General features: G+C 35.4%; 2 protein-coding genes across 3 annotated transcripts; both read left to right on the forward strand.

Annotated features, from left to right (window-relative positions):
* The first annotated feature begins 5492 nt into the window (after positions 1–5492).
* On the forward strand, positions 5493–6862 carry Or8g37 (olfactory receptor family 8 subfamily G member 37). Its single transcript, XM_006243144.4, has one exon. It carries the CDS (start codon positions 5496–5498, stop codon positions 6429–6431), a length of 936 nt encoding a protein of 311 aa, XP_006243206.2. The 5' UTR covers positions 5493–5495; the 3' UTR covers positions 6432–6862.
* Positions 6863–16281: 9419 nt separating this feature from the next.
* Or8g37c (olfactory receptor family 8 subfamily G member 37C) lies at positions 16282–21818 on the forward strand. Of its 2 annotated transcripts, XM_063265082.1 has the most exons (3): positions 16282–16482; positions 18608–18697; positions 20409–21818. In XM_063265082.1, the coding sequence occupies exon 3, from the start codon at positions 20424–20426 to the stop codon at positions 21357–21359; it is 936 nt and encodes a 311-aa protein (XP_063121152.1). In that variant the 5' UTR covers positions 16282–16482; positions 18608–18697; positions 20409–20423; the 3' UTR covers positions 21360–21818. The 2 variants fall into 2 exon arrangements, with proteins under 2 accessions (XP_063121152.1, NP_001000472.1); NM_001000472.1 differs by lacking the exons at positions 16282–16482; positions 18608–18697 and having other exon boundaries at positions 20424–21359.
* Positions 21819–23400: the final 1582 nt, after the last annotated feature.

Raw genomic sequence — 23400 nt, forward strand, 5'->3', positions numbered from 1 at the left:
ATTATTGCAAAATTATATCATAATTATGTATATCTGTAATATATATTTTATAACAATTAAGATATAAAATCTTGGGAAAAAATTAATCAAGATTACCGAATAGCTGAATTGTTTTACATATTCCTTAAGTTTGTGTAACTATAGATTATTGTTTTCTCTTTTTTATTTACAAATCATACAAGTTTAGCAAACACTTTAAGGATAGCTTAGGGACCACTCAACATGAAAGGAGTACAAATAAGAACAAAAGAAGAAGGACATATTTTACATGCATTTTTTATGCTAACATCAAAATTAATTTATAATCAACCAAGTCATAATGAGGAAACCAAAATTCTAGATGCACTTTACCAGGTTCACAAGGATTATACTTAATCTACCATCTTTTCAGTTTTAAAACTTTGGGTAGCCCTGAAAGATACTACATTATGTGAAACAAGCCAGTCAAAAAAGACATTATTGGGGCTGGGGATTTAGCTCAGTGGTAGAGCGCTTACCTAGGAAGCGCAAGGCCCTGGGTTCGGTCCCCAGCTCCGAAAAAAAAGAACCAAAAAAAAAAAGACATTATTAAATAGTTTTATTTGTATAAAGTTAATATAATTATCAAACCCATGTATACACAGAATATGATAATTATTTCCAGAAATTAGAAGCTGAAAAAGAAAAGGTGAACCTGTTCAATGGCTATAAAAATCTTGGTAACAGAAGAAGAATTAAGTTATAAAATGCTATATGCAGTATAGTCTATAACTTTAACACATGGTATTGTGTACTCAAAGCTTTAGGAAAAATTTGCTTCAATTTTGGTATTTTAGTTATAACACATTCATTTATAAGTTTAATAAGAAATTAAATGACTGGCTTGTTTCACATAATGTAGGCTAGCATATATATGAATATGTATGCATATGTATATGTGACAAAATTAATGTAAAAAGAAGCCTTGATTTTGAAAGAGAGCAAGAAGGGCTATACTGAATGACTTGAAGGGAGGAATGGGGAAGAGAAAATAATGTAATTACATTGTAATAACCCCCCAAAATGAAATAATTATGAAATACTTAAACAAGAGATCAAAAAGAGGGATTCTGAAACGATTCTTGAGTTTGTGGACTGATTTCCTTCCAAGCTGTGTGTTCTGGGGATGCGGAGCTGGAGAGATGGGATGACTACAGCTTTTGTTGCCCTGAAAAGTGTGATGAACACTGAAAAGCAAGATGGTGAACACTGAGCCAGCTGATTTGTATTCACTGTGGTGTGAGTTTGCTTAAGTGTACTTGTTCCTATGCCCTAATTCTTCACCTTTAGTGTAAAACTGCATTCATTAGTCTTGAGTTTTTCAGGACCCTGTAGTTAGGAAACTTTCGAGTTTTAAAGTGACGTTGGACTTTTAAGGTGTTACACTGTTTAAAGACTTAGAGAATTTAAAATTTATATGGTATTATGATATTACCTGAGATTTTTAAGGACAAAAAAAAGATTATGGTTTAACAGTGATGTATTTGTGTGTTAAGTTTACATAGGGTGGAGGGTCGAGTTCCTTTTTATTATTAACTTGAAATTATCTAGAATCACCTGGGAAGAAGAAACTCAGTTGAGTTGGAAAATTGACCTTGGGAGAATTCACCTGTGATCAGGTCTATGAGAGATTCTTTGCTAAATGATAAATGTGGGAAGGCCCAGCCCACCTTGGAGAGGACTTTCTCTGGGCAGTAGCACTGGGTTCTATAGAAAGCTAGTGAAACATTTACCAGTACTCAAGTAATAAACAATATCCTTCTATAGCCTTTTTTTCTTCTGTTGCTGTTCTAACTTCCCTCAATGGGGGACTATGACCTAAAACAAACAAACAAACAAACAAACAAAACCATAGGCTGAAAGAGACTCTTTCCTCCCAAAGGTGCTATCAATCAGAATATTTTATCACAGCAACAGAAAGCAAACTAGAACAGATAGTGAACCCCCTACATGGCTCTACTAATCGTTGGACCTATTACTATTGTCTGTGAAAGTTTCCACATTTCCACAGTTTTCAGTGATATTTAAATTTCCAACATATATGAATTCTCTGACACAAATAACAACTATGTAAACACAGACATTCATTATGTTTTCTCTTGCTTCTTTTGTTTTCTGACATTATACTGTTTTTCTCCTTCTCTTCTTTCTCCAAAGTCCTCCAATACACAGTCTTGCTTTATTTCATATTCAAGGCTTCTTTTTTCACTGATTGCTATATTATGTTTATCTATGTAAAGATATATCCTAAATAACCTGACCAGGCTGTATAATGTGACTTACATGTTTTCAGGGCTGACTACATGGTGTTGGGTGTGTTCTATAGTGGAGAATAAATTTTCAACACATGAATTTCAGGAGACACAGAATAACTAAATGAAGATGAAACTCACTACTTTTTATTTATCTTATTTTTAGTGATTATAATACAATATATCAATTTGTAAGTTTATAACTTTAAAACTTACATTTTATACTTGTAATATTTTATATATTATATTTACATAATTTTATATTATATATCTTATAATTATATAATTTTTATAATAAATAATATCATTATGTCAATTGCTATTCTTCCCTGGGGAAAACTCTTCCTCCCACTCTCAGCATTTCTTAGTTGCCTGTCACGGTTCTTTGTGTAGAGTTGAAGCCTCATGGGTCTTCCTCTGTCCACGTTAACATGTCTATTGTTTTCCTTACTCAGCTCGTGTTTAGGCAGCCATCGTTATCTTTAATAGAGACAAAACTAGGAAATTTGCTAAAATAAATAAAACATTTCATAAAAATTAGTACTACCACTTGTGAGGTTGGCTTTAAATCAACAATACCAATCTCTAGCCATTCTTAAGTTTTTCTAGAAAAGTAGAGAATTGGTCCAGAATGGGAATGTTTTTTCTGTATAGGAGATAACCAGCTGCAGAATTAGAAGGAGCATGTGTGAGCAGTGCCATCCATCAGTGCATGTCATAAGCAGTGCTACTACAGACTCTTTTGTACGACACTTTGTGTCACTGTGTTTTCTATTCTTGAGGATGTGTCTCAAGTATTGAACATCCCTGGAACTGCAATAACTCTATGTTTTACATTTTGTAGTGTTCTCCAGCTGTTTTCTGAAAATTTTGTGCTATTTTAAAACCTCACCAATAATATGAGATTGTAAATTCCTTGCATCCTTACAAGTAATTACCATTTTATCATAACCCTGCCAATCAATGTGAAATTCTCTTTCGCTGTGATTTTTATTTAAATATCTCTAATGAATAGTGATGGTACACATATTTTCAGGTATGCTTGTAGTGTATGAATACCCATTGTAGTCCTTTCTGTCACTCAAACAGTTTTTGTCATTCTATAAGGAAGGGGCACATCTATTGTTCTCACTTTAAACCTTCTATCAACTGACCTAATTTCCTAACTGAAAACTTTCTATAACTTCCCAAAATTATTTAAATCAGGAAAACATCCTAAAACTAATTAAGTCAGAAATCAATCTAGATTGCATTATCTCAAGAACTTTCGTCTGCATGAAACTTGTCGAAAAGAATGGCCCATCACCCAGGAAGTAATTACACCAAGTGATAGGGAGTGAGGGTCTCTCGGTGTCCACTCACACTAAGCCAAATAAATGAGTGTGACAAGGGTAGGCATAAGAAAATATATCATTGTAGGAGACAATACTGAAAGGAAGTCTCTGGAGTAGTGCTATACCAGAGCTCACCCATCACAGTTGAGCAGCACAGTGGGAAGTCTCTAGGGAGCTCTTCCTGCATGGTGTCCAACAGATCATTATCCAATGACCTGGCTATTTGTAACTGAATTATTTGTCTTCTTAGCCATAGGGATATAAAACTTCTTTAATTCTATTAATGGATCTTCATAAAATATATTGCTTGAGATGTTATTTCATTTATCTATCCTTAGAGGTGCAAATTATTTTTTTAATTTTAATTATGTTCAATTCTCTCTCTTGCCATTACCTCTGATTGTGATATGTTATCCAAGACATTATATCTATTTCATTGGCACAAAAATCTACTGTTGTATCTTTTCAAATGTTGTTAGTTTTACCTATTATAGTTAGTGATAGCACACATTTTCATTAACTTTTCCATAATACGAGAAGTTGGATATTAATTATTTAAGATGTAATTACATCTAATTTTCCATTTAATAGAAAAACATTCTTCCTGCACTGAGTTGTTATGAAACATATAACTTCAATAATTTATTTTTTTTTGGTTCTTTTTTTTCGGAGCTGGGGACCGAACCCAGGGCCTTGCGCTTCCTAGGCAAGCGCTCTACCACTGAGCTAAATCCCCAACCCCTTCAATAATTTATATATGCAATCTTTTTACAGATTGGCAATTTCCTTACATTTTAGGGCACACCTGTATTATGAGAATATTGTAATGTTGTTATAAGTTTTCAAGTGGAAAAGCTTGAAACTTCCAATTTTATTCTTCTTCAGGTTTGTTCTGATCATTCATAGTCCCATTACATTTGTATGGATATTTTATGACCAACATGAGATTATTGGTAATGAAAATATCATGAGCTTTCATTAGGATTAGACTGAACTTCTGGACCAGTTTGGGAAGTATTGCTTCCCAAATGTTAAATCTTGTGGTTCATGAAAGATGGGATGTCTTTCCATGTAAGCAATGATTTATTTTTCAACAATATTGGTAGTTTCAAAGGTAATGTCATTTGTTTCCTTAATTTATCCCTAAGTATTTTAACATTTTTCATGATATTTCAGGTGGACTTTTATGATTGGTGAGTTTTCTTAATGATCTTGGTTCTTTTTCCTATAATGGCCTTTTAAATAAATTACAATGCTCGAAGATTTCTTGGAGTTTTATGTATACAAATGAAATGATAAACATGTAAAGGTACTATAATTGTTTACTTTCAAATTCAGATCCCTTTTGATTTCATGTACTCACCTGATTGCCCTAACTTAAAGTTCTGTTACAATATTAAAATGATAAAAGTGTAGCTTACACTGTCCATTGCCTTATGAAGAAAGAATTTATTTACCATCATTAAGTATAGCAAGGGTTGCATATGTGTAAGGAAGTGCTTGGTCTTAGTGTGGATGTAGCTCTTTTAACATACAAAAATTGCTTTTCTCTGTAGGCTGATTGGGTAGACAAATAAGTCATGAAAAGTCCTTAGTAGACCTCACTGAACATATCTGCACTCTCATTGATTGCCCATGGATTGAGTACTAACATACTCGTAACAAAAATCAAACTCAGGGACAGATATAACTTATCTTTAAAAATGACTGCCATGTGTTAAGCAGTCTAATGTATTAGACGTCTAAAATATAAGATATAAGATTATCTGTCAGAAAATTGAAGATCCCTGGCAAAATGAAAGCTTGAATTCTGTCTCACACTTCAGTAGATGGTAAAATACTAGATAGTTATTTCATTTTGTCTCCTCCTACACAGTACTCCCAGAAGAAAATGTTAAAAGGAAATCTTTCTGAAGTGACTGAGTTCATCCTCGCTGGGTTAACAGACAAACCAGAGCTGCAGCTGCCCCTCTTCCTCCTCTTCCTAGGAATCTATGTGGTCACTGTGGTGGGGAACCTGGGCATGATCACCCTGATACTATTCAGTTCTCAACTACACACACCCATGTACTTTTTTCTCAGCAGTTTGTCCTTCATTGACCTCTGCCATTCCACGGTCATTACTCCCAAAATGCTGGTGAACTTTTTGGCAGTGAAGAACACCATCTCCTACCCTGAATGCATGACTCAGCTTTACGCTTTCCTTGTTTTTGCTATTGCAGAGTGTCACATGTTGGCTGTAATGGCGTATGACCGCTATGTTGCCATCTGTAACCCCTTGCTTTACAATGCTACAATGTCTTATCAAGTCTGTTCCTGGATGGTTTTGGGAGTATTTAGTCTGGCTTTGATTGGTACCACAACTCACACAGTCTGCATGTTAAGAGTGCATTTCTGTGAGGCTGATACAATAAATCATTACTTCTGTGATCTTTATCCACTCCTAGAACTTTCTTGTTCTGATACATTTATAAATGAAGTAGTAGTTTTATGTTTCAGTGTTTTTAATATCTTTGTTCCAACTCTGACGATCCTAAGCTCTTACGTCTTCATCATTGCCAGCATCCTCCGGATTAAATCCACTGAGGGCAGGTCCAAAGCTTTCAGCACCTGCAGCTCACACATATCAGCTGTTGCTATCTTCTTTGGTTCCCTTGCATTTATGTACCTGCAGCCATCATCAGTCAGCTCCATGGACCAAGGGAAAGTGTCCTCTGTATTTTATACCATTGTGGTGCCCATGCTGAACCCTTTGATCTACAGCCTGAGAAATAAGGATGTCAAATTTGCTCTAAATAAGTTCCTTGAAAGAAAGTTTTTCTTGTGAACAAAAGCAATATTTCTTTACTAACATTCATGTGTAGAGGGCTAGCAAACAGTTCAGATGTCTAAGTATGGTCACATAGTGTGAGATTAGTGCTATCACCATTTATTTTTCAAGAAACCCAAAGCAGAACAAGTTTTACCCAGTGGGACATATGAAGGACAGCATCTGCCTGGGATTCAGAAAAGCCATCTGCTTATCGTAGCATGCATCACACTATTCAGTTCTTCAAACTCTCAAAAGCCTTCTTCTGAATTCTGCTCCTTTAATGCAAGACAAATTTATCCTACAGTGAAAGTAAATAAATATGGCCAAAATTCTTGGTCATCTCAATATTCTATGTAATTAGCCTCTGTAATTAAATATATTTGAAAAGATTTCAGACATTGTAATATCCAGAAATAATAATTTTGTTAAAAAATAAAATATAAAAAATATTTTCCTTTCTTTTTTATTCACTTTACATCCTGTTGGCTGCCCTCTCCAGGTCATCTGCTCCCACAATCTTTCCCCTAACAATCCCATCCCCTTCCCCTTCTAAGATGGTGGAGGCCACCCCTGGGTATCCTCCTGCCCTGACACATCAATTCTCTGTGGCTCTAGGCACTTTCTCTCACACAGGGCCAAACAAGTGAGTCCAGATAAAAGAAAATAATTTTTGTTAATTTTGTGGAACTGTAGCAAGGATAGTGAATGACATATACAGGGGTTATATAGCTTCTACCAAAACAAAAACACAAAACAAACAAACAAACCAAGATATTGTGAAGATGAGACACACATCACATCATGAAACAAGAATGCAACATATGCACAATGCTCTAAAGCAGAGTGGAATTAAGAACAAAATTTCTTATGTGGCTCTGTGTTTTCTACTATTTGTAGGTATGTGTTCAGCATGGAGCTGACCACAGCAGATTCAGAAGTATATTCTTTTAGTATCACATATGCATGTAATATTTATTCATACCTAGAAAGCAGAACTCATAAAATTGTTCTCTGATTAATTTCATATTTTCAGAATTATTAAACATTCTCATAATTTTATAAAGACTATCTTCAAGAGAAAAGACTGAATTAGAGACAGATACACAGATTTGTGGGAAAAAATTAGTCCCTATTATTTCCCCTTACCTAATTAAATCCCACTGCTCCTTTTGAAACTGCAATCATAAAGACGATTTTATGCTTCTGGGAGGTAACTGTGCATATCAGGCTATTCCGTAGCTCTAAGTAGCCTCCAAAAATACATCAGGTCCTTATGGTGCGATCCTGGATATAGCAGCATCCATAGAGTCATTCTTGTCTCCTCTTAAAGTGTCTCCAAAAATGATGCTTCCTTATTCTCTAGAGCTATTTGCAGGTCATAGATGACAATTCTGGTGTTTCTGATTCCTTAAAGCTTCAAAGCTTTGAAAACTTTTAATAAATATAATTCTCACCTAGGATGCTCTAGATAACCATGTTTAGAATCTCTTGGTTACAAAATACAACAAAATGGCATGTTCACGGAAAGAGGTCTTGTAGAAAGTGCAGGATGATGGGGTAGCTGCTGTTTGAAGGAAAAATGTGAGGAGAAAAGAAGTGGGGATAAGAGTAATCAAGATGCATTAAATTCATCGATGAAATCACTAAGGAATACATTTAATAAAATATCTTAACTTCATATTGTACAATATGAAACTGAAAATACAATATATATGCCAAGAATTCCTACCCAGGATTAGGTGGGTCAAATGCCGTGTCTACTTCTACCATTGTACGAATGTCACATCGGTTTCAGTGGCTGCTGAGCCACTTCACATTCCAGCCAGCAGTGAATAAGTCTCTTCCTCTATATCCTAAACAGTACTTGTTGTCATTTAATTTTAATGAAAATTTTTATCAATTCTTTGAAAATTTTGTAGATGCATACAATGTATTTTGATCATACTCAACACCCACTCCTCTGAAATACTCCAGTATCTTCGCCCTATGCCCATTTTCTATCCCAAACTTTATGCCTCCTTGGAAAATCTTCTCATGGCCCATTGAGTTAAAGTTTTGCTCTCTATATAAAGATTGAAGTAAAGCTATACACAGGATCATGATACACCTACCACAGACAATACCTCAAAGACAAATTAGTTCTATCTCTCCTAGGATACTGATTGGACATATGCCTAGTAATGGTGTAGCTGGGTTACATGTTGGGCAATTCCATGAGCCTTAAGGACCCTCCACTATGATGTGCATAGTGGTTGAAATAATTTACACAACCATCACAGGTGTGAAAAAATCCTGTAAGTTATTCTATCCAGTATCTTTTCTGAACCATGAAGGTTTAACGTCAGGAAAATACATGTCACTAGTGAAATATACTTTAATAATGAATTAATATTTAATGCCATATTTTTTGGATTTCTGATGCTTTTGAAGACTATGTAAAGTACATTTGATCTGTTAAAACGTAACTACACTTAGCCATTTCTATTTAAATAATATTGAAGTCCATTAATTGTAATTAAATCAGAATCTAATAAAACAATGAGTTTACTATCTGGCCCTTAAATTGGGTTACTAAATCATCCTAAACAGTTTTGTAATAGCAGCTATAGAAGACCTTGTATTCTTAAATGAGTTGCCAAGGTACAATGCCTAAGAGTAGTAATATTAATTTCAGATTTTGTATCAATATATGAAGATATATAGGAATGAAAACCTTAAACCTGTACCAATATAAGACATTAACACTTCAATTTTCATCAATATAAAGGTTTCTACCAATGTAAGAGAATGGCTACACAATGCTTCATTCAAGAATAAAATTAGCAATCCACCCCATCGATTTCCTCCATGTTGAAAATCATGACCATTTCCAAATTATTCCTTAAAATGGCAATTTATAAACTAACCATAACCAGACACCCAAATTCAAGGGTTCAGTATGGTAACTCTCCACAACTTCTTCCTGCTAAATGGGGGCAATTTATACCCTGTTCTTTAATGGAAAATTTAAGATCAGAAGCCTCAATTCTTTACTCATCTATGTACACTTAAATCCTCCCATCTATGGAGATCAATATCACTGTAGTACATATGTCCCCTTTCTCTTTATATATCTTAAATCAGTATAAGTTTCTACTGTCTGAGATAAGGTTTTTTCCTAATCCTCTGCTCCTGATCTACAATTTAAGATCAAAAGCCTCAATTTATTTATTCACATATGTATGTAACTTCAAATAAATTCTCTTCTATTTACTGTATGAGCCTTATCTTAGGATATTAATTTGTCATGTCAGGCTAAACAATCTAGAAATCCCATGTAGACCATGTTCATAGAATGAGTATTTGCCCTTGTATAGACCTTTTCAACTTTTCTTTAAAGCATTTTTCTCATTCTTTCTACTTTCTATCTCTGTCTCTGTAGAATTGAGATCAAATGCCTGGATTTCTTTATTTCATGCATACTTAAAAACATTTAAACAATTATCATTATACTCCATTCTACCCTTAAAGACATTTAAATCAAATTTCATTTGTCCCTATTCTTTATTTATCTGGTTGTTAGAGGCAGTTACCTTCTACTGTTTGTCTCTAACTTTTGAGCAGCCTGTCTCTTTCCATAACATGGATGCCCAGCACCTTTGAGCCCAAACTCTTTGAGGCAGCCACAGGGCTTTGCTAAGGGCACAGGGTAAATCTCCTCTGCATGCCTTTGTTCTAGTTCTGCGGCTTGCAGGACTTGGGACAAAACCACATGATTCAGCTCTGCTCTGATGAGAAACCAGTCCTCTCCATCTCCTAAACTTATATCACAGTGTGTGTCTATTCCATTCGAGAACCTAATTAATTTGTAATAGTGCGTTGGGCACCATCTGTAGTGGTGAATATTTAAAAGTCTACTCCATGCTCCAAGTGGGTCCATGTGCAGCTCTGCACCAGCTCAAGGGCCCTGAATTCACACACACACACACACACACACACACACACACACACACACACAGCCTTTATATTTAATAGCCTTAACTAGCTAAAAGGTTGGAAACTTCTAAACCTTTCTGCAGTTAACATACTTCTGATATTACGGAGTTAACACTTAGTAAATCTGTTTCATATCTGCTACCTTAGACCCAACTGGGGAAGCAACCTCTGGCACCACTTTCCCAGATTCTTACATGTGGTGGTCTCTCCCTCCTTCAAGTTCCATCTCCTTCACCGTCCTAAAGGCAGAATCCCTCTTCTTGGCCTTTTGTTTCTTGCCCTGGAATCCTAGAAGTCCCACATCTTTATCTATTCCCCTGACTAGCCACTGGCCACTGGCTGCTTACTAACCAGTCCAAAAAACAACTGTTGGCAGGGACTTGCAACAGATGTGTGAATTCCCATGAAAGCACCAAATCAAATCTCCAAACAGAGTGTATACCCTATGTGTCTTTCTAAGCCTAGGTTACCTTACTAATTAATGAGGATATTCTCAAGTTCCATCCATTTGCCTGTATATTTCATGATGTATTTACTTTTAATAACTAAATAGTAATCCACTGTGTCAATATGTCACATTATCTTATCCATTATTCAGTTGAGGCACATCTAGGTTGTTTCCAGTTTCTAGATATTACAAATAAAGCTGCTATGAATGTATTTGAGCAAGTGTCCCTGTGTTATAATGGGGCATCTTTTAGATATAAGGCCAAGAATGGTATAGGTGATTTCTGGGGTAGAAATATTCCAAGTTTTTGGAGAAATTGCCAAAGCTATTTCCACAGTAGTTGGACAAGCTTGTACTCCCTCCAGCAAAGGAGGAATGTTCCCCCTAGACCAACATCCTCACCAACATGTCCTGTCCCTTTAGTTTTTAATCTTAGCCATTCTGATGAGTGTAGGATGTATCCTCAAAGTCATTTTGATTTGCATTTCCCTGATGACTAAGGATGTCATAGATTTACCTAAATGTTTCTTGGCCATTCAAGATTCCTCTGTTGAGAATTCTCTGTTTAGATCTGTACCAAATTTTTTTCAATTGGGCTACTTGGTTTCTGGATGTACAATTTCTTGAGTTCTTTATATATGTTGGATATTAGTCCTTGATGAGTTGTAGGGTTGGTAAAAATCATTTCCTATCCTCTAAGCTGCCATTTTGTCCTAATGATATGGAAGTACATTTCATAATCAACTTCTGGTTGAAAGTCTATTTTATTAGAATATTAGATATTAGAATGGCTACTGCAGCTTGCTTCTTGGATCCATTTGCTTGGAAAATTTTTGTAACCCTTTACTCTGAGGTAATATCTGTCTTTGTTGCTAATGTGTGTTTCTTGTATGTAGCAGAATGAAGAATTCTGTTTTTGCTTTCATTCTGTTAGTCTGCATCTTGTTATTAGAGAATTGAGTCTATAGTTGAGAGATAAGGACCCATTGTAGGATGATGTCATTATGCAGGTGAAGGCAGGCACAGGATAGAATAAGGTCTGTCACTGGACAAGAAGAAAGGAAGGGCAGGAGAAAAGATTTAGAGAAAAGGAGGAGACTAGGAGACTGGAGCGAGGGAAAAGGAGGAGGAGCAGCTGAGAGAGCATGGAAGTGTATGTTAGGATTCCTCTCCGCACATTTACAGGTTGTTATGAATATTCTTAATGGCTGGATGTTTATGGGGTTTTGTATGTCTAGATGAGCAAATTATATCTTATGAATTAGGTCAGAGGTATTGTATTGTGTGTTCTTTTATAGGGTAATTTAATTGAGTTCAAGAGAGAGTGTGGTGGCTGAACACACTGGGCCACCACGGAATTGGGACCTGTATGTTTGGCATGGTGGCAGCCTGTCTTGAGAACTAGACTGGTAGAGAGATTGTTGCCAGGCTCAGAGAATAGCCATCAGCAGTGTGATATGGGTTGGAGCTAAGCAGATGAGGTGCTTTGCTGACTGAAATGAAAATATCTAATAGAAGTCATGTGACACTATGGTGCCAGATCTAGTGCAGGATAAAAGAAATCATTTTTAATTTTACTGCAAAAAGCCATGATTATTAATTTCTGTTATTTTGATGTTAATGGTATTAGTGCGAGTGCGTGTGTGTGTGTGTGTGTGTGTGTGTGTGTGTGTGTGTGTTTGTGCATGGGCTTGGGCATGTGTGTGTGTGTTTCTGTGTGTGTGTGTGTGTGTGTTTGTGCATGGGCTTGGGCATGTGTGTGTGTGTTTCTGTGTGTGTGTGTGTGTGTGTGTGTGTGTTTGTGAATGGGCTTGGGCGTGTGTGTGTGTGTTTCTGTGTATGTGTGTGTGTGTGTGTGTTTCTTTTGTTCTTGCTGGTATGGAATTACTAATTTTCTGTGTTTTCTTGGGTATAGTTATCATTTTTTGGGTTGACTTGAAATTAAACAGAGAATTCTCAAGAAGAAATAAAACTGGCTATAGGAGTTGTCTACTTCTGGTTCCATATTCCCACTATGCTATGCATCTCAGCTAAGGTCAATTATTGACTCCTAGGGACCTCCCCCATCCAAGGTCCCTGGCAACTCCTAGAGATCCCAACCCACAGACTCATAACCTATAACCCTTGTTACCTACAGATTTCCATTCATTCTCCTGGTCCTCTGGAACTCTCCCATGACTCTCCCCATACCTAATCCTGACAGCCCCATTCCCTTCCGAGTTCCCCTACCAAGAAGTTCCTTTCCCTCAACTGTCTCTTAGTACTATTTTATTCCTCGAATTGGGATTCGAGCGTCCTCTCTAGGGTCTTCCTCCTTGTTTAGCTTCTTTGAGCCTGTGGAGTGTAGCATGGGTATCCTGTACTTTGTGGCTAATATCCACAAAGTATATATCATGTATATATCATGCATGTACTTTGGGATCTAGGTTACTTCACTTGGGATGATATTTTCTAGTTCCATCCCTTTGCCTCCAAAAGTCATGATGTCCTTGTTTTTAATAGCTTAATAGTATTATATTGTGTAATATAACTACATTTTCTGTATTCATTTTTCTGTGGAGAGACATCTAGGTTGTTTCTATATTCTGGCTATTAGAAATTTCTCCACATACTCAGCAACATGTCCTTTCACTTGAGATTTTGGTCTTAGCGATTCTGATGTGTTTTCTTACAGAACACAGTAACATCAGCCTAGGGAAACCATCATCCACAATGGACTGGACTTTCCCACAACGTCACTTATTAAGAAAATGACATATAAGCTTTCATGCAGCCTGATATTATGAAGGCATTTTCTCAGTCATGGTTTCTTCCTCTCATATTATTTTAACGTATATAAGATTGACACAAATCAAGTGAGGAAAATTTCTTTATTGCCCCTAGTCAGAAAAAGTTCCACCAGTATGGGACACCATAGTAACCTACCACAAAAAGCAAGCAACAGACACAACAGTCTACTTATGATCCCATCCCAAACGTCACTTTTCATGGCAATAAGTTATTTATTTTGTCACTCAATTGGGGGACAATACTCCACTCACAGTAGATCACACCATTCATCAAAGAGGGATGCCATCAAATACCAAACTGAAAAAGAATGGGTATGCAAGAATTCTACCTCAATATACTCCATTCACAAATTCTTGACCTTGGTTTCATCTGTTATCACTCATTGCAGGGGACATGTAAATGCTCACACAGAGAGGAGGCACACAGTCCTACCTCAGAGAGGAAAAGGTAGCAGTAACATGATTTTCCACTCAGACAATCCTGTTTCACACAGATAAGCCTCACTGCATATCTACAGGGGCCCTGCAACAAATCATCTTTGATTCCATTGGTCCCTGTTTGGACCCTAATATGTTATGTGGGTGACTTTTCCTTGGGCTATGAGACCAGACTCGCCAAGTAGAGAGTAATGAGTGCATTCAACCCACATCCAGTTTAATAAACCAGCAAGACTCGGGTTTGCTTACAGGAATATGGGTGAAATGTTATTTACAGGCTCATGAATGATTCAAAGGCAGCTGGATCACTACAAAGCCTACTATCATTGGTCATCATTCATAAAAGTCACATTCCTTGAGTTCCCTGGAGGACTTGTTAGCTTATTAGGAATGAATCTCCTTCCCCTGACAGTTCTCACTGTCTATATTACATAACCTTGGGGACAAAGGGACATTTGAAATATTATAAATTTGTGTAACTTCCTCTGACTTGTGAATTGCATATTTCCTGAATCCCACTGACCCTTCCTCCAGAATCGAATGTTTTATTTGGAATAAAATAGTACACAGCATGTGTCAGATCAACTGAGTTAGGTATACTTCCTGCCTTACATTGAGACCTAAACTCCATGTTAGTACCCCAAAGATGGACTCACTTGATATCTTTATTCTTCTTCCCAACATGTTCACATTGACTGGATGTTCATTTGTACTTATTCACATTTTCCTGGCTTGCTAAGGATAATTAGGCTTGATAAATATAATTGCCTGAACTTGGCTTATTAGGCTGCTTTGGCCCAGGCTCTAACCAATTTTAATAAAATAAGGTTTGTTAAAATGCCTGATAGCCATTCTGTGAATAACTCCTCTCATTCTCATCTACTGAGCTTGGATTACTGATTAATCAGCATTTAATTATGTCTTATACCTGAGAAGTGCTGGAGATTTGCAACTGCTATTCTGATGCAGTTACAAACAGCAGTATTTTTTTTAAAAAGAAAGAAACAGTAAGGTGTCACCATCATCCATTACCTATGTATTAACTGGTCTATTTTGTCTCTATGATATAATAGAACCAGAATTTTCCCCCTATGCTTTTATGGAAAATTTTTCATCAACAAATATATTAATTTATTTTGTTTATACTTCTGTAATCAATACTTATTGTCAAATTTACTAAGGTCAATATGTTCATTTCCAGTCCTTTCCCTGAAACCCATATTATCCATGAAATAACATAGGAACATATAAGAGAAAACTATTTATAGTGATTACAAATTATTATTTATTTCCCAGGCATTAATTAAATAGGGGCAGAGGGCAAGCAGTGAAAAATGACCCCATAGAAATCAGCGATTTTATTCAGATGGGAAGTTGTCATGAAGTCATCCTTCAATCGTGCCATAAAACTTCTTTTTATGTATACATGTGGAAGTTGAAGATCAGCAATGAAACATTATAAATTAACCCATCCGGTACTAATCCAGTTTAGAAAGCATTATCTTTATCTTATTTTTTAAAGATTTCAATGAACAAAATTAACTCATGAATAATTGTTTAGTGTTTTCTGTAAATAGACTCAATGACACCAAAGTAACGATGAGTATCCATCTTCCATGAATATACTGTTTTAAATACTGTTATTCAATAAAGATATCCAGAGCCAATAATTGAAATGGTTAATATTGTTTATGGGAAGAAACAAGTTTTATGGCACGATTGAAGGATGACTTCATGACAACTTCCCATCTAAATAAAATCGCTGATTTCTATGGGGTCATTTTTTACTGCTTGCCCTCTGCCCCTATTTAATTAATGCTTGGGAAATAAATAATAATTTGTAATCACTATAAATAGTTTTCTCTTATATGTTCCTATGTTATTTCAAGGATAATATGGGTTTCAGGGAAAGGACTGGAAATGAACATATTGACCTTAGTAAATTTGACAATAAGTATTGATTACTTCAGTTTCTGGCCCCAAATGCAGTAATTGATACTATTTCCAAACACAAGGAGTTATGCTCAGGGGAAGCAAAACAAAGAACCAAAGCACAATAACAGAAATCTTAATTGCTTTTTCCTGTGAGCCTCTCATCCCCAGTGAAAAATATCCTTGGAGAGTTTCCTTGTCTACATGTTTATCATGGCTCTTATATTTCAAAAGTCTTTGTGAAAATGATATTAGCTTTGCAAGTTCCTTTGGAAGATTTGAGGGGAGTCATGATCTTGGACTTATAATAGTAATGTAAACTGATCAGAACATAAAATTTCTGTTCTGATCCCCCAAAATAAAAATGAGTCAGAAGATTTTGTTTTAGACTACTCACTTCAACAGCATAAAGATATATTTCATTTAAGGAGTACTTAAGTAGAACTCACGCATAAAGGGATGGAAGTCTCTATGTAGGGCAAAGGTAAGGACCTAACTTTCATTTCTCCTGAAATTTCTTAACATCAGAATGTCACACGACCTTCATGAAAATCTCATGTCATACACATAATATGAGATATTATCCTGATATATATTATACATAATCTTAAAAAGTAAATGAAATAATTTTAAAATAAATAGACTGAGTTTTTAGAGGGGGATTCTGTAACGACTGATTTAGGGGTCTGCTTTAGGTTCGTTCTTGAGTTCCTGGATTGATTTTCCTTAAGGCTGTGTATTATGCTGATGCACTGCTGGAGAGCTCAGATGACTGAAGCTTTTGCTGCCCCAAAAAGCATGAGTGGGTTGCACATGTTGAACACTGAGCCAGAAGTTTTATATTCATGGAGTGTGGGTTTGTTTAAGAATGATTTTTGCATGCCACAGTTTTTTACCTTTAAAATAAGAAATCACTCATTCATTTTTAATTTTTCAGGAGCCTAGTTCGGAAAATTTGAACGTTTAAAGAGACCTTGGATTTTAATGTGTTAATTTTTTAAAAACTGGGAGAATTTAAAATTTATGTGACATTTGGAATTATGCTATTAACCTGACTTTGAGGACAAAGAATGGAAAGGTTGTGCTTCAATAGTGGTATATCTATGTGTTCAGTTTATACAGGATGGAGAGTCTAGATGATTCCTATTACCAATTTAACACATCCTAGAGTCATCTGGGAAGAATAAAATTCAGTTGAGTGAGAAAATTGACCATGGAAAAATCGACCTGTAGCGAGGTCTGTAAGTGGTTGTTCACCAAACGATAAGCGTGTGAAGGCCTAGCTCGCCTTGGAGAAGACCTTCTCTGGACAGTAGCTCTGGGTTCTATAGAAAGCTGGTGAAATATTCATCAGTGCACAAGCCAATAAACAGTATCCTTCCACTGTTCTCCTTCAGTTCCTGCTTCAGTTGCTGCCCTAACTTTCCTCAGTCATGGCTATGACCTAAAAAAACATAAGCTGAAATAGTATTTTATCACTGCAACAGAAAAGCAAACAAGAACAAATACTGAACTCACTTACATAACTATATAATTGATGGGCCTATTATTATTGTCCTTTAAAGAACCAACATCTCAACAATTTTTTTTGATGAACACTTTTTCAATATATGAATTCTAGAAGACAAAGAATATATGAATGCTCATTTTTTGCTTCTTTATTTTCTGACATTATAATATAATTATATCTTTTGCCCCTTCCTTTCCTCCCTCCAAGTCCTCCAATAAATTTCTCATTACTGTCTCTCAAATCCATGGCTTCTTTTGCCATTGATTGCTATATTATGTCTATCTATATAAATGTATATTCCTAAACACAATCTAGATACTCTGTGTGATGTTACTTGTAACTATATTTTCAGGGCTGACCATTTGATGTTGAGTGTACTCTTCTCTGAGGAACACATTTCAAACATGTGTTTTAAGAGACACAGAACTATATGAACATGAAGCTCATTACCTTTAAAAGAATTCTTTTATCTACCAAGATTATAAAATAATCCATTTATATTTTTATAATTTTAAAAGTATAATATATTTATGTCTCATAATAATACCATTTTATACTATAAAATTTATACTTATACCATTATATCTTTTTGTGTGCTGTTCTCTAGGGAAAACTATTTCTCCCATTCTCAGCATTTCTTTGTTTCCTGTCATGGTTCTTTGTGTAGAGGTGAAGCTTAAAGCTTTCCTCTGTCCAGGATATCATGACCAATTTTGTTTTCCTTATTCAATTCATGGTCAAGTACCTGTCCTTACCTTTAATAGAGACAAAATTAGGAGATTTGCTAAAATAAATGAAACATATTTTAAAGAGACTGACATAGTACCACCTCTGACTTTGACTTTAACTCAGTTTTACTGATCTCTAGGAACTCTTAAGCTTTTCTACAAAAGTATGTAATTTGACCAGAATGAAAATGCTTTTTTTGGTACTGGTATGGTACAGTAAGACCCTTCCATCCAGCATTGCATGTTGAAAGCAGTAGTACTCTAGACTCTTTTGTATGACTTTTTGTGTCAGTGAATTCTCTATTCTTGCAGGTATGTCTCAAGTATTGAATTCCTTGGACTTGTGATAACTGTATGCTTTATATTGTCAGGATATCTCCAACTATTTTCTGAAAATGTTGACTATTTTGAAAGCCCACCAGTAATATGAGATTGTCAATTAATCGCAACTTTGCCAGCAGGTATTCTATCATAACCCCTCTAATTAACGTGACATTTTGTTTACTGTTGGATTTTATTTAAATGTTTCTAATAATTATTGATTGTACATATATTTTCAGGTATTGTTGGTGATATATCTATCTCAAATAGGAGGGTCATTATTCAAATTATCTGGCTATTTTTAAATGGATTATTTCTTTTCTTAAGCATTAAGCTATCAATGCTCTTTAATTCTATTAATAGTTCTCCCTAAGACACAATACTGAGATGCGATTATCATTGAGTGTGTTTTCATATATTTATGATGTCCTTTAAGGCACAAATTATTTTTAACTTTAATTATGCCCAATTAATTCTTTTTTTTTTTGGTCATAACCTCTGATTGGGCCAAATTATCCAAAAAACTACCACAAATTTTATGGGCAGAAAGATCTGCTCTTGAATTTTTTTCAGATGTTGTTATATTTAGCTATTATATTTAGTGAAATCATCCCTGATTCATAATATAAAGAATAAACATTTACTTGAATATGTAACTTCATCCATTTGCCCATTGGTTGGAAAAATAGTCTTCCTCCATTGAATTTTTGTGAAATGTATAATTTCAACAACATCTAGATGTAGGAATTATTTTTGCAGTTTGGCAATTTACTTATATTTAATGGTATAGTTGTATTATGAGAATATTGTAAGATTTAGTAAGTTTTCAAATGGGGAAAACTTGAAACTTCCAATGATATTCTTCTCCTTCAGGTTTGTTTTGATCCTTCCCAGCCCTATCGTTATTATTATTTCTATAAAGATTATATGATCAAACATTGTTATTGGTAATGAAAGTATCTTGAATTTTCACTAGGATTATACTGAACTTTTAGATCACTTTGGGAAGTATTGCAATTTCACAAAGTTAAATCTGGTAGTTAATGAAGATGGGATGATTTTCCATGTATGCAATGATTTATTTGTTCAAAAGTGTTGATGATATTAAGTGTAATGTTTTATATTTCTTTAATTTATTTCTAAATATTTTAACATTTTTCATGATATTTCAAGTAAACATTTATGATTTCTGAGTTTTCATAATGATCTTTGTTCTCAGTATGGAATACTCTTTTAAAGAAATTATTATGCTATTTTCTTAAAGATTTCTTGGAATTGTATGTATAAAAAATTAATCCATATACATGTGAAGGCACTATTATGATTTACTTTCAAATTCAGATCCCTTTTTGCTTCAAGATATGATTGTCCTAACTTAAGATTCTGTTATAATGTTAATTAAATTATAGCTTACACTGTTCATTGCCTTATGGGGAAATGTTTCAGGTTACCACCATTAAGAGTTGTGGATGTCTGTGGTAGTCTCTTGCCTTTCTGTGGATGCTGCTCTTATAACATAGAAAAAATGTATTTCCCTGTAGAGTGACTGGGAGACGGACAAGTAAGTCACGAATGCTCCTTACCAGATTCCACTGAGTGTATCTGATAACGCTTTCATTGCCCATGCATTAAGTCCTGATATGCTCATAGCAAAAACTATAATCACAGACAGAAATAACTTACATTTAACTCTAACTGCCCTGCACTAAACACTCTAAGGCCTTAGATTATAAAATTTAAGGTCATCTGTCAGAAAACCTGCCTACTAAAATGAAAGCTTGAATTCTGTTACATGCCTAAGTAGATAGTACATTACTAGATAGTTATTTCATTTTGTCTCTTTCTATGTAGAACTAGCAGAAGAAAATGTTTAAAGGAAATGTTTCTGATGTGACTGAGTTCATCCTCGCTGGGTTGACAGACAAACCAGAGCTGCAGCTGCCCCTCTTCCTCCTCTTCCTAGGAATCTATGTGCTCACAGTGGTGGGGAACCTGGGCATGATCACCCTGATACTATTCAGTTCTCAACTACACACACCCATGTATTATTTCCTCAGCAGTCTGTCCTTCATTGACCTCTGCCAATCGACTGTCATTATTCCCAAAATGCTGGTGAACTTTTTGGCAGTGAAGAACATCATCTCCTACCCTGAATGCATGACTCAGCTCTACTTTTTCATTATTTTTGCTATTGCAGAGTGTCACACGCTAGCTGTAATGGCGTATGACCGCTATGTTGCCATCTGTAACCCCTTGCTTTACAATACTGTAATGTCCTATCAAGTGTGGTCTTGGATGGTATTTGGAGTATATAGTCTGGCTTTGATTGGTACCACAATTCACACAGTCTGCATACTAAAAATGCATTTCTGTGAGGCTGATACAATAAATCATTACTTCTGTGATCTTTATCCACTCCTAGAACTCTCTTGTTCTGACACTTTTATTACTGAAGTAGTAGTTTTATGTTTTGGTGTTTTTAATATCTTTGTTCCAACTCTGACGATCCTAAGCTCTTATATCTTCATCATTGCCAGCATCCTCCGGATTAAATCCACTGAAGGCAGGTCCAAAGCCTTCAGTACCTGCAGTTCACACATATCTGCTGTTACAATCTTCTTTGGTTCCCTTGCATTTATGTATCTGCAGCCATCATCGGTCAGCTCCATGGACCAAGGGAAAGTGTCCTCTGTATTTTATACCATTGTTGTGCCCATGCTGAACCCCTTTATCTACAGCCTGAGAAACAAAGATGTCCAAGTTGCTCTAAATAAGTTCCTTGAAAGAAAGTTTTTCTTGTGAACAAAACGGAAATTTCTTTACTAACATTCATGTTTATATGAATATAGCAAACAGTTCATATGTCTAAGTATGGTCACATAGTGTGAGATTAGTGCTATCACCATTTATTTTTGAAGTTACCAAAGGCAGGACAAGTTTTACCCAGTGGGACATATGAAGGACAGCATCTGCCTGGGATTCAGAAAAGCCATCTGCTTATCATAACATGTGTCACACTATTCAGTTTGTCAAACACTCAAGAGCCTTCTTGTGAATGACTGATTTATGTATGTGAACTATGTTCCTTTTATGCAAGACATATTTATCCTACAGTGAAGAGTAAATACATGTGCCCTGAATTCTTGGTCATCTCAATATTCTATGTAATTAGCCTCTCTAATTAGATACATTTGTAAAGATTTCAGACATTGTAATATCCAGAAATAATAATTTTGTTAAAAAGTAAAATATACAAATATGTTTCTTTCTTTTTATTTTTACTCACTTTATATCCTGGTGGCTGCCCTCTCCAGGCCATCACCTCCCACACTCTTTCCTCTAGCAGTCCCATCCGCTTCCCCTTCTAAGATGGTGGAGGCCACCTCTGGGTATCCTCCTGCCCTGACACATCAATTCTCTATGGTTCTAGGTACTTTCTTTCCCACTGAGGCCTAACAAGTCAGTCCAGATAAAAGAAAATACTGAATTTTTGTTAATTTTGTGGAATTGTAGTAAGGACATTGAATGATATGATGAGGGGTAATACAGATTCTCACAACAAAAAAACAAACGAAATGACAAACCTTGATGTGTGTAGATGAGACACACATCACATCACAAAACAGGAATGCACACATATGCACAATTTTCTAAAGCAGAGTGGAAGTAAGAACAAAATTTCTTATGTGGCTCTGTGTTTTCTAGTATTCGTAGGTCTGTGTTCAACATGGAGCTGACCACAGCAGATTCAGAAGTACATTCTTTTAGTATCGCATATGCATGTAATATTTATTCATACCTAGAAAGCAGAACTCATAAAAATTGTTTTCTGATTAATTCCATATTGTCAGAATTATGAAAAATTCTCATATTTTTGTAAAGACTATCCTCAAAAGAAAAACACCGAATTAGAGAGAGATACACAGACTTGAGGAAAAAAATAGTCCCTATTATTTCCCCTACGTAATTAAATCCCATTGCTTCTTTTGAAACTGCAATCATAAGGACGATTTTATGCTTCTGGGAGGTACCTGTGCATATCAGGCTATTCCGTAGCTCTAAGAAGCCTCCAAATATACATCAGGTCCTTATGGTGCGATCCTGGATATAGCAGCATCCATAGAGTCATTCTTGTCTCCTCTTAAAGTGTCTCCAAAAATGATGCTTCCTTATTCTCTAGAGCTATTTGCAGGTCATAGATGACAATTCTGCTGTTTCTGATTCCTTAAAGCTTCAAAGCTTTGAAAACTTTTAATAAATATAATTCTCACCTAGGATGCTCTAGATGACTATGTTTAGAATCTCTTGGTTACAAAATACAACAAAAAGACATGTTCATGGAAAGAGGTCTTGTAGGAAGTGCAGGATGATGGGGTAGCTGCTGTTTGAAGGAAAAACGTGAGGAGAAAAGAAGTGGGGATAAGAGTAATCAAGGTGCATCACATTCATTGATGAAATCACTAAAGATACATTTAATAAAATATATTAACTTCATATTGTACAATATACAGCATAAAATACAATATATATGCCAAGAATTCCTACCCAGGATTAGGTGGATCAAATGCCGTGTCTACTTCTACCATTGTACGAATGTCACATCGGTTTCAATGTTTGCTGAACCACTTCACATTCCAGCCAGCAGTGAATAAGTCTCTTTCTCTATATCCTAAACAGTATTTGTTGTCATTTAATTTTAATGAAAATTTTTTATCAATTCTTTGAAAATTTTGTAGATGCATACAATATATTTTGATCATACTCAACACCCACTCCTCTGAAATACTCCAGTATCTCCCCCTACCCCCATCATCTATCCCAAATTTTATGCCTCCTTGGAAAA

This window comes from Rattus norvegicus, chromosome 8, assembly GCF_036323735.1.
Source record: "Rattus norvegicus strain BN/NHsdMcwi chromosome 8, GRCr8, whole genome shotgun sequence".
NCBI classification, from domain to species: domain Eukaryota; kingdom Metazoa; phylum Chordata; class Mammalia; order Rodentia; family Muridae; genus Rattus; species Rattus norvegicus.

Coding starts and splice junctions, on each gene's coding strand:
- Or8g37 (XM_006243144.4), top strand. CDS start 5,496: ATGTTAAAAGGAAATCTTTCTGAAGTGACTGAGTTCATCCTCGCTGGG.
- Or8g37c (XM_063265082.1), top strand. CDS start 20,424: ATGTTTAAAGGAAATGTTTCTGATGTGACTGAGTTCATCCTCGCTGGG.